Genomic DNA, 12,110 nt, shown 5'->3' on the forward strand with positions numbered 1-12,110 from the left:
TGATTTTTGAGCAGTTCTTACTGAATTGGTATTTTAGACAGTTTGGTTATTTATAAAACAAAGCACTAATTGCTCCCCTAAGAGGGGGTTTAGGCCTAATAGATATGTTCTTGGAAGATTCTATTATGTTATGCTAAAGCATTGAATTGGCTGAGAATTGTGGTTAGGGGTGGATAAACACAAAAAATAGAAAGATGGTCAGCCGGCGCCGCGGCTCACTAGGCTAATCCTACGCCTTGCGGCGCAGGCACACCGGGTTCTAGTCCCATTCGGGGCACCGATCCTGTCCTGGTTGCCCCTCTTCCAGGCCAGCTCTCTGCTGTGGCCAGGGAGTGCAGTGGAGGATGGCCCAAGTCCTTGGGCCCTGCACTCCATGGGAGAACAGGATAAGCACCTGGCTCCTGCCATCGGATCAGCGCGGTACGCCGGCCGCAGCGCGCCTACCGCGGCGGCCATTGGAGGGTGAACCAATGGCAAAAGGAAGACCTTTCTCTCTGTCTCTCTCTCACTGTCCACTCTGCCTGTCAAAAATTTAAAAAAAAAAAAAAGGAAAATTGAATTTGATTTGAAAATTGATTTGGAACTGTGGTTTCTGTTTTCAGGCATAGTTTTAAGAGATTCAAAACTTAACTTTAGTCACTCGATCATGTCATGCAAGGATAAACCATTTCAGTGTTTCATGCTGGGATCTTACATCTTCCGGGGAGCAAGTCACTGTGTATTTCACAGTGAGAACAACACTCCCCGCTAGCAGTTGCTAAGGGCTAACCTATGAAGTGGGAAGGTAGTATGTTGTTCTGTCTTTTTTAAGTCTTTATATCTGACATAATTTTCTAAGCTGACTTGTTCTGTCAGGAACATAGTTTCCACTGTAAACCTGGCCTGTAAATTGGATCTGAAGAAAATAGCTTTGCATGCAAAAAATGCAGAATATAACCCAAAGGTAAGGCTTTTCAACATTTCTTTGAATAATTAGCTTCTCTTTAGATTTACTTGCCTTCATATGCTCATGATATTGACTTATTCCTTTTTGGTTTTGCTTTTTTAAATGTTAGCAAAATGCTTTTGGCAACTGAAAAGTTTAATTATGTTCATTGGAAGTCATAAAAATGATTTGATTCTCTGTGTCGAATAGAGCAGTTGTTACTGAGTAGTTTCTGGAAATTAAGATCTTTTCCCTGTGATTCCAAAAATTTTTCAGTGTGACCCTAAGCAGTCTGAATGTTGCGTTCCTAGCTTTCTTAAAATGCCATCCTATTTTTGGAAATAACTTTTGCTAAATGTCTTCCCACCTTGCTGATATTTGTATGTTTTTCCATTTGCAATTGCTCTTATTTGAGAAAGCTAATTTTTTTAAAGTATGAAGTTCAAGCTTCTACTTTATTAATATAAGATTCAGGGATTTTTATTCCCCTCCCCCTGAAGCTTCAACAAAATCCATTTCTTGTGTCCTGCCAAGGCCAACTAAGGTCTGTGGACCTGGAGGAATTGGATGTGTTAATCTGATCAACACCTGATGATTTGCCAGGCTCTGTCCTTAAGATGAGTAAGACATCACCCCTACTGGGAAAAAGTTCATGGGCTTAAGGGGTGGAGGACTTATGGGATGAGTTGAAAAAGGCCACGTTAATCGGAACCCAAAGACTTCACAAGCACCAAGCTTTTATGGATTAAGTGTTTTAACCACAGTGGTAGTGTGGTTGTTGACATCTGAATTTAAGTGTCACCCAAATATGAGCGAGCTTTCCTTTTTCTTTTTCCTATGCTGGGCTGTGAAGGGGCTAAGATTCCCTCAGCTGCAACAACGCTGGTCACATCACAGGGCTGGTGCAGAAAGTTCCTGGAGAGTAGGACTACCAGACAAGTTAACATTGGTACACAAAGTTTCTGAATCCAGGCACAGTTCTTGCATGATAGGCACCTTTGAAGAACTTTATGAAGACCCTTTGAATTGAGCGATTATTTTAACAATATGTTACTCTCACCATCCTCAGACCTATCATTTGCGGGGGTAGGGGACATGTATAGGATATGCCCAGACTTGCACTTGACACCTGAAGGAATTCTGGTCTGGTGCTTAAACCATCTTTTTTTTTTTTTTAAGATTTATTTTATTTATTTGAAAGAGTTACAGAGAGAGGTAGAGACAGAGGTCTTCCATCCGCTGGTTCACTCCCCAAATGGCTGCAATGGCTGGAGCTGCGCCAATCTGAAGCCAGGAGCCAGGTGCTTCCTCCAGGTCTCCCATGTGGGTTCGGGGCCCAAGCACTTGGGCCATCTTCTACTGCTTTCCCAGGGCACAGCAGAGAGCTGGACTGGAAGAGGAGCAGCCGGGACTAGATCCCGGCGCCCATATGGGATGCCAGCGCCACAGGCGGAGGATTAACCTACTGCGCCCTGGTGCCAGCTCCTTAAGCTATCTTAAGAATGTTTAAGGGGCCGGCATTGTGGTGCAGTGGGGTAAGTTGCCACTTGCAACACCAGCATTCTGTATTGGTGCACAGTGTCAAGTCCTAGCTGCTCCACTTCCAATCCAGCTCCTTGCTAATGCTCCTGGGGAGGCAGCAGAAGATGGTCCATATACCTGTGCCTCTGCCAATCATATGGGAGACAGGATGGAGTTCCTGGCTCCTGCCTTTGTCCTGGCCTAGCCCCAACTGTTGCAGCCATTTGGGGAGTAAACCAGCAGGTGGGAGATCTCTTTCTGTCTTTCCTTCTCTGTCAGTCTATTTTTTCAAATAAATAATAAGATAATTCTGAAAACATTTTTAAGAAATTTCTTTGAAACACAAAGGGGCGGGGGAGAGAGAGAGACACACAACAGTCTTCCATCAGCTGATTCACTCCCCAAGTGCCCACAACAGCCAGGATTGGGCCTGGCTGAAGTCAGGGACCTGGAACCCCAGCCAGGTCTCTACATGGGTGACAGGAACCCAAATACTTGACCCATCATTTGCTGCCTCCCATGGTGTGCATTAGCAGGAAGCTGGATTCGGAAACAGGGCTGGGACTTGAACCTAGGTACTCTAACTTGCAGGCCCCCCAAGCAGTGGCTTCACCACTGTGCCAAATGCCTGCCCCAAGAATTTAACAAAATGAATACCAGGTGAGACTGTAAGCTTTTAGTAAATACCTGGAACATATTCACGGGACTTGATCAGCTCTGTCGAACCGGCTCGGGGTTCTACTGTTTGCTAACTCTTCAGCTCTGAGCGTGCCTGTCTGGCTTCAACGTGAGCTGTGATCTTGTATGGAGCAGTCCCAACCCTGTCATCTGGCATGGTACCCCACCCCCCCAGATTTAGTCCCAGCACAGGGAAGAGTGTGTGGGAGCAGGAGGAGGAGCAGACCGTGAATGGAACGTCTGTGTGGTACACCTGTCATTTCACACCCTGAGCCTCTCAGTGTCCCCTGGAGGCCTTGCCCGTACTACTCACAAGGGCACCAATCTTTGAGAACTACCCTGGCAGGGGCCAGTGTCGTGGCACAACGGCTTAGCCAGCCCATATCGGAGTGCCGGTTTGAATCCCAGCTGTTCCACTTGTGATCCAGATCCCTGCTAATTTACCTGGGAAGGCAGCAGCAGATGGTCCAAGTCCTTGGGACTACACTCACATGGGAGACCTGGCTAGAGCTTCTTGCTCCTGGCTTCAGCCTGGCCCAGGCCTAGTGGTTGTGGCCCTTTGGGAAGTGAACCAGCAGATGGTAAATCTCTGTGTTTTTCTCCCTCCCTTCCCTCCTTCTCTCTCTCACTCTGACTTTAAAATAAATCTTAAATTATTATGGCAAGCAGAACTTGCCAACATTTTGTCCTTTTCCCCTACCATTTTATATATATATATATATATATATATATATATATATATATATATGGAATATATATATATTTATATATATTTTTTCCCTGTGGTTTAGTTGCTTTTTAGTATAGAGTCTGGGCAAGACAGGAATACTTCTTTCTCTTATTTTTCATTCAAAGACTTATTAAAGATCTATTTTATTTATTTGAAAAGCAGAGTTAAAGAGAGATCTTCCATCTGCTGGTTTACTCCCCAAAAAGCCACAAGAGCCAGGGCTGGGTCAGGTGGAAGCCAGAAGCCTAGTACTCCATCTGGTCTCCCATGTGGGTGCAGGATCCCAACCACTTGGGCCATCTTCTGTTGCTTTCCCAGGCACATTAGCAGGGAACTGGATTGGAAGCGGAGGAGGTGGAACTCAAACTGGCATTTGTATGGGATGCAGGAATGGCTTAACCTACTATGCCACCACATTGGCCCCCCAAATTGCTTTTTCAAAAACTTATTTCTTTTGAAATGGAGAGAGAGCTCCCATCTGCTGATTTGCTCCCCAAATGTGCACAAAGGTCAAGGCCGGGCCAGGCGGAGGCAGGAGCCTGGAACTCAATCCAAAAATCCCTGGTGCGTGGCAGGGTCACAAGTAAGCACTAGCTTACTCCTGGTGCACATTAACAGGAAGCTGGATTTTGGAGTGGAGCCAGGACTCAAACCTAGGCACTCCAATCAGGAACATTCCAAGTGACATCTTAACTGCTGTACCAGATACCTAAATGTATCTCTTAACTCCATTTTCCCAAGAAAAATTTTAAGTACCCTTGAATAACAGACTCCCAATTTTTAGCTATTACATTACTATTTTTTTTTTAAAAAAAAGATTTATTTATTTTGAAATTTGTAGTTACAGAGAGTGGAGGAGGAGGGGGAGGAAGAGAGAGATCTTGCATCTGCTGGTTCACTCCCCAAATGGCCACAACAGCCAGAGCTGTGCCAGGCTGGAGCCAGGAGCTTCATCTGGGTCTCTCACATGAGTGCAGGGACCCCAAGTGCACTTGGGCCATCTTCTGCAGCTTTCCCAGGCACATGAGCAGGGAGCTGGATCAGAAGTGGAACAGCCGGGTCTTGAACCTGCGCCCGTATAGGATACCAGCTTAGGCAGAGGCTTAACCCACTATATCACACGCTGGTCCCTACATTACTATTCTTAGCCTGGTTTTTTTTTTCCCAAGTGCATTTTAGAATCATTTTTAAAAACAATTTTTCTGGCCAGTGCCGCGGCTCAATAGGCTAATCCTCCACCTTGCAGCGCCGGCACACCAGGTTCTAGTCCCGGTCGGGGTGCCAGATTCTGTCCCGGTTGCCCTCTTCCAGGCCAGCACTCTGCTGTGGCCCGGGAGTGCAGTGGAGGATGGCCCATGTCCTTGGGCCCTGCACCCGCATGGGAGACCAGGAGAAGCACCTGGCTCCTGCCTTCGGATCAGTGTGGTGTGCTGGCCGCAGCGTGGCGGCCGCAGCGGCCATTGGAGGGTGAACCAATGGTAAAGGAAGACCTTTCTCTCTGTCTCTCTCTTTCACTGTCCACTCTGCCTGTCCAAAAAAAAAAAAAAAATTTCTTTCTTTGAAAGGCAGAAAGAATGCTTCCATCTACTGGTTCACTCCCCAAGTGACTGCAACAGCTAGTACTAGACCAGGCTGAAGCTAGGAATCAGGACCACACCACATCAGGGTCTGCCACACGGTCGGCAGGGACCCAGACACTGGAGCCAGCTCCTGCTGCTTTCCCAGGTGCAGAGAAGCCAGGACTCAAACCAGTGCTCTGCCATGGAATCTGGGCATCTCAAGCAGTGGCTTAACCTGCTTGGTGCATCCCAGTGGCCCCCGTAATGACTTCTGTCACTTACAGTGGCAGAGACGGGACTCAGACGTGGGCTAGTTTTCCCATCCGATCACAGTTTCCTAGAGATCGGTTTAATTTCCAGCACAGCTTCTCCGCTGGGTGGGTGTTGACTCCTGGCAGAGGCTAATTCTGCTCTCGCTTCCACGCACAGAGGTTTGCTGCTGTCATCATGAGGATCCGAGAGCCCCGGACGACGGCCCTCATATTTAGCTCTGGCAAGATGGTCTGCACGGGAGCCAAAAGGTACGAGGGGGCCCTCCTGGGCATGCTCAGTCCTCACAAGGTTGAGTTTCACCCCCACCTCTCACAGCCCCCATGCCCCCAGAGAACGCAGGACGCTTCTCTGGGCTACTGTGATTTGTTTGTAAGGGGCATTTCTCCAAAAGCTGTGGAGAAAGATACAGCAGGCAGTAAGCCTGGGGAAGAAGTTGCTGTGGATTTTCCTCCCTCCAGACAAACGGGCAGGACTTCCTAAAGAAGGGAAAGTGGCCATTTCTTGGCTCTTAGCCTGAGCACTAGTTCAGGCGGCGTCCCTTCAAACGCTGGCTCTCCCTGCACTCATGCAAAGCACACCTGTGCCTGCAGCGAGTGTGTCCTGTCGCCATCAAGCTAGCGAGAGAGCTGCTCCTCCCTGTGTCACAAAGATGGGTAGCATGTTGTCCTTCCGAAAGACTCTGCCAGTGTCTCCTTTCTCTTTTTTCTTTTAAAGATTTATTTTTTTTTTTGAATGAGTGACCAGAGAAATAGATCTTCCATCTGCTGGTTCATTCCCCAAGTGGCCACAACAGCCAAGGCTTAGCCAGGCTGAAGCCAGGAGCTTCCTCTGGGTCTCCCACATGCAGGTGCAGGGCCCAAGCACTTGGGCCACCTTCCACTGCTTTCCCAGGCCTTTAGCAGGGAGCTGGGTTGGAAGTGGAGCAGCCAGGACTCCAGCTGGCACCCATATGGGACAGCGGTTTAACCTGCTATGTCACAACACTGGTCCCTTCTTTGAAATGTCTTAAGTGTCCATTTTCTGCTAGGAGTGCCAGGTGTCAATATTCTTTTCCATGTTTGCTAAGTTGATTGGCAAAAAAATGTTGCTTTATTTCATTTTCTAGTGAGATTAAGTAGCTGTTCATAAGCATGCAAATTGCTTACTATGTTTTTTGCCCAGTACTCTATGGAGATACTTGATGTGTTAATAACTTTTATAATTAAGTATTCTTACCATTTTATATACTGTAAAGATTTTTGCTTATTACTGTTTGTGCTGTTCTGTGTTTAAAAACACAATTTAAATTTTTTGCGTGTAGTCTATATAGTTTTATCTTTATGGCTTCTTTGTCTTCACGCTTAGGAAGACATTCCTCATGCATAATATGATACATATACTTCCATGTATTTTTTCTGGTATTTTTCGGGTGTCACTTTGTAAAGGGGAAAGGACAGTTGGCATTTTGACTCATCTAGACCTTTCTCTAGGTGATGATTGAAGTGTTCTAGGTCTCTTCCACCCATGTGTAGCCACTGATCAATTGAGGGACTGAATCTATAATTCAGTTGGACAAAGCAGGTCTCAATTTTTATTTCAATGTAAGATCATTTCTTTATGGTCAGTTGGTACCCAGTACATTTATGGAAAAATCCATTTCTACCCCATTTCCCCCACCTGTTTGTACATATCAAGCATTTTACCTGCGTCTCAGCACACGTCCGTACTTTCCCTTCCAGGAATCTGTGGATCCCTGGCCCCAGAAATCTTCATGTTTAGTGATTACTGGGCAGTTTGGCAAGAAATCTGCAAGATGTTCATTTCAGCAGTATTTAAATCAAGGAAGTCACTTTTAAAAGAGTTATTTATTAGGCAGAGAAAGAGAGCTGTCTTCTGTCCGCTGGTTCGCTCCCCAAGTGGTCACAATGGCCGGAGCTGGGCTGATCCAAAGCCAAGAGCCTGGAGCTTCTTCCCTGTCTCTCACATGGGTGCAGGGGCCCAAGCAGTTGGGCCATCTTCTGCTGCTTTCCCAGGCCATAGCAGGGAGCTGAATCAGAAGTGGAGCAGCCAGGACTCGAAACGGTGCCATGTGGGATGCCGGCACTGCAGGTAGAGGCTCAATCTATGCCACAAGTGCTGCCCCCAAATTAAATATTTACCACTAGGATTTTTATTGTAAACCACAAAGTAAAATGGCATTAGTCCTGTGCACGTTTGTTGAATTGGAAGGGTGATCACATTGCCTTAAGCTGTAGTGTGGAAAGGTGGAAAGCACTGGGTCGTAGGCTTACTGTCCGACTCACACGTAAAATATGCTCATTGATCATGCATGAGTCTTTCCCTGTTTGAATTTATTTGGTTCCTAGAAGCTGATCACGAATCCCTAGAATAGTGCATGCAGAAAATAAGATACCTATTGTCCAAATCTATATGGTTTTTTTTTGAATTTGCAATAGTGAGTTGTGAAAATTTGGTTAGTGGGCCGGCGCCGTGGCTCAACAGGCTAATCCTCCACCTTGCGGCGCCAGCACACCGGGTTCTAGTCCCGGTCGGGGTGCCGGATTCTGTCCCAGTTGCCCCTCTTCCAGGCCGGCTCTCTGCTATGGCCCGGGAGTGCAGTGGAGGATGGCCCAAGTGCTTGGGCCCTGCACCCGCATGGGAGACCAGGAGAAGCACCTGGCTCCTGGCTTCGGATCAGCGCGGTGCGCTGGCTGCAGCATGCCAGCCGTGGCGGCCATTGGAGGGTGAACAAACGGCAAAAGGAAGACCTTTCTCTCTGTCTCTCTCACTGTCCACTCTGCCTGTCAAAAATAAAAAAATTATTTAAAAAAAATGTGGCTAGTGAAAGAGATCTTGGGGCCAGCACCCTGGCTCACTTGGTTAATCCTCCACCTGCGGTGCTGGCATCCCATATGGGCTCTGGGTTCTAGTCCTGGCTGCTCCTCTTCCAGTCCAGCTCCCTGCTGTGGCCCGGGAGTGCAGTGGAAGATGGCCCAAGTGCTTGGGCCGCTGCACCTGCATGGGAGACCAGGAGAAGCACCTGGCTCCTGGCTTCAGATCAGCGCAGACGCCGGCCGTGGTGGCCATTTGAGGGGTGAACCGATGGAAGGAGGACCTTTCTGTCTCTCTCTCTCACTGTCTAACTCTATCTGTCAAATTAAAAATAAATAAATTTAAAAAGAGATCTTACTATTATCTCCAAAAATGTATCCAAACCCATCCTCCTTAGTTGTAATAACAAGAATGAAGAATAACTGTGTTTGCATAGGAAGAATGTGGAAGGTCAAGTTTAAGTGGTTATCACCACTGGTGGTGAGATTTCAGGGCTTCTAATGTTTGCACAATGAACATGAACATGTATGTAGACTTTGAGTTGTTTCAATGAAACTTCTGTGTGATAATCGGATCTGATGTTCCAAGAAACTACAGGACTATACACACTCCCAGGATTTGTACTTATTACCTTTGTGGGATGTATAATGGGTCAGTTAGGCAGAATGTAGTTATTAAAAATGGAAAGAGTTGGGGCCAGTGCTGTGGCATAGAAGGTAAAGCTGCCGCCTGCAGTGCCAGCCTCCCAGATAGGCACTGGTTCAAGTCCCAGCTGCACAACTTCCAATCCAACCCTCTGCTATGGCCTAGGAAAAACAGTGGAGGATGGCCCAAGTGCTTGGGTCCCTGCACCCTCATGGGAGACTCGGAGGAAGCTCCTGGCTTCGGATCAGCCCAGCTCCGGCCACTGCAGCATCTGGGGAGTAAACTAGCAGATGGAAGAGTGCTCGCTCGCTCTCTCTCTCTCTCTCTCTCTTAAAGAATCACTTTATTTATTTGAAAGAGTTACTGAGAGAGTTCTTCCATTCCGCTGGTTCACTCCCCAAATGACCACAATGGCCAGAGCTGAGCCGGAATCTGTCCCACTTGCCCCTCTTCCAGTCCAGCTCTCTGCTGTGGCCCAGGAAGGCAGTGGAGGATGACCCAGGTCCTTGGGCCCTGCACCCACATGGGAGACCAGGAGAAGCACCTGGCTCCTGGCTTCAGATCAGCGCGGTGTGCCGGCCACAGTGGCCATTGAGGGGTGAACCAACGGAAAAGGAGGACCTTTCTCCCTGTCTCTCTCTCTCACTGTCCACTCTGCCTGTCAAAAAAAAAAATGGAAACAGTTGATTGTTGATTTCCGGAGCTCACTTGGAGACATGGCCTTACTAGGACATTTCAGGAGTTAGAAGTGGGTAGGAAGAATCACATTACGTGAAGCAAAGTAATGAAGTAATTAATACACATAAGAAGGGCCAGTGTTGGCCAAGGATCCACATTAAGAGAACCAAACACTTCCTTTGGTTTAGGCCAACAAGTTCAAATTGGCCTTGCTTGCTTTCGAGTGTTTGCTTTTTTTTAAGATTCAGTCACTCATTTATTCATTCAACGTGTGGAGAGAGACAGCTTCCATCTGCTGGTTCACTCTAAATAGTGGCAACAGCCAGGGCTGGGCCAGTCCAGAGCCAGGAGCCTGGAGCTCCATCCAGGGGTCTCATGTGGGTAGAAGGAGCCCAAGCACATGGGTCATGTTCTACTTTCCCAGGAGTGTTAGTAGGGAGCTGGCTTGGAAGTGGGGCAGCCAGGACTCAACCAGTGCCCCAGTATGGGATACTTGTGTGGCCTTAACCGGCTTTGAGGGGTTCTGATTTTACAACTCAGAAGTGGGGCTGACCTGACTCACCGAGGGTTGCCCTTGCTGGCAACCTCGCTACTGCCTCCCATTGGCAGTAACCAAGGAAGAAAAGGCTCTGAAAAAAATGAAGTCCCGAGTCTCAGGACTTCCATTCTCTGATGTGGATCTGGGGCTGGAATGGGACAGACACAGAACATAGCCTCACATGGGATGAGTTTCTTTCTCGGGTTGGGTGTAAGGTGACGAATAGGTGAGAAAAGTCTGAGCAAACCTGGGCAGGTTTTGAGGTATTTTAGTGGTGAGGCTTTAGGGTTTCTCTTTTCTTGGGGGGTGGGGAGAAGCATTTTGTCCCATAGAGACCTCAATCCTCGCAGTACGTCTATACTCACTGAGCACATATCTCTCTCCCTGATGGTGTTTTGGGGATGTGTTTGTCTTATTTTTGTTGTCTTCCCATCAGCATAGCAGGTACTTTGAGACCAGATAGCTGGTTCTTGAACTTCAGTATTGCAGGTACCTGGAGGACTGGTTAAATAACTCTCCAGGGTGTCTACACACCTGGGACCTGGCCTCTCTATCAAGCTCCCAGTAGCCTGCTGCCAGCCTGAGGCTTCACTTTGAGAATGAATAGAGGCCAGCGCCATGGCTTAACAGGCTAATCCTCCGCCTTGCGGCGCCGGCACACCGGGTTCTAGTCCCGGTTGGGGCACTGGATTCTATCCTGGTTGCCCCTCTTCCAGGCCAGCTCTCTGCTGTGGCCCGGGAGGGCAGTGGAGGATGGCCCAAGTGCTTGGGCCCTGCACCCGCATGGGAGACCAGGAGAAGCACCTGGCTCCCGGCTTCGGATCAGCGCGGTGCGCCGGCCGCAGCGGCCATTGGAGGGTGAACCAACGGCAAAAAGGAAGACCCTTCTCTCTGTCTCTCTCTCTCTCACACTATCCACTCTGCCTGTCAAAAAAGAAAAAGAAAAAAAAAAGAGAATGAGTAGAATAGTGAATTCTATTGAACAATACTTTAGGACTCAAGCAGCACTTGAAAGACAAAAGTATCTCCTGTGTGGAAAGTGACCAACAGAGACAAGTGTGTTGCTTGCACTTCATAGGCGCTCGGGCAGTCTGGTGGGCAGAGCCCCTTCCTCACTTAAGGACAAGCAGGTAAAGCTACAGAGGAGGGGGAAGATCAGTGAGAAGTGTGTGAGTGCAGCAGACACAGTGTGCAGGGCCCAGTGACTGAGACGCCTCCCCCGTGTCTGCCCCTCCCCAGCGAAGAGCAGTCTCGACTTGCAGCGAGGAAGTACGCCCGCGTGGTGCAGAAGCTCGGGTACCCCGCCAGATTCCTCGACTTCAAAATTCAGAACATGGTCGGGAGCTGTGATGTGCGATTTCCCATCAGGCTGGAGGGCTTGGTGCTAACCCATCAGCAGTTCAGTAGGTATGGCGGCTACGGAGCTGAACTTGGAGCTCACCAGGGCGTTAAAGTGACACCATGGGCTTCGTGCAGACTGGGTCTTTCAGAGGGGGTGTGGCTGTTAGCAGGTGGGGGAGCACGGAAGGTGCACATGGGTTAGGATGCTGTGCCCTTGTCCTCACGGGTGACCCTATGTGCACAATTTTTCAAGATCACGGTTTTGAACCTGAAATCGCGTCGTAACTACCTGGACTGCACGGGAAACGCACACATTCCTGGCTGGGTTTCCTCATCAGAGATTTTGCTTAAATTGCAGCCCCAAAAATCTCACAGGTGTTGCCAATGCTGCTGGCAATGGCAGAAACAAAG

At 48.3% G+C, this 12,110-nt stretch overlaps 1 protein-coding gene across 1 annotated transcript in view; it reads left to right on the forward strand.

The window, feature by feature from the left end:
* TBPL2 (TATA-box binding protein like 2) overlaps nucleotides 1-12,110 on the forward strand; it is a 52,359-nt gene that overhangs the window by 12,321 nt on the left and 27,928 nt on the right. The window contains exons 4-6 of the mRNA XM_062206570.1: nucleotides 856-943; nucleotides 5,843-5,934; nucleotides 11,598-11,765. Of these exons, the coding sequence (XP_062062554.1) occupies nucleotides 856-943; nucleotides 5,843-5,934; nucleotides 11,598-11,765 (348 nt within the window). The remainder of the gene's footprint in view (nucleotides 1-855; nucleotides 944-5,842; nucleotides 5,935-11,597; nucleotides 11,766-12,110) is intronic.

The sequence above is a fragment of the Lepus europaeus genome, chromosome 11, assembly GCF_033115175.1.
Source record: "Lepus europaeus isolate LE1 chromosome 11, mLepTim1.pri, whole genome shotgun sequence".
NCBI classification, from domain to species: domain Eukaryota; kingdom Metazoa; phylum Chordata; class Mammalia; order Lagomorpha; family Leporidae; genus Lepus; species Lepus europaeus.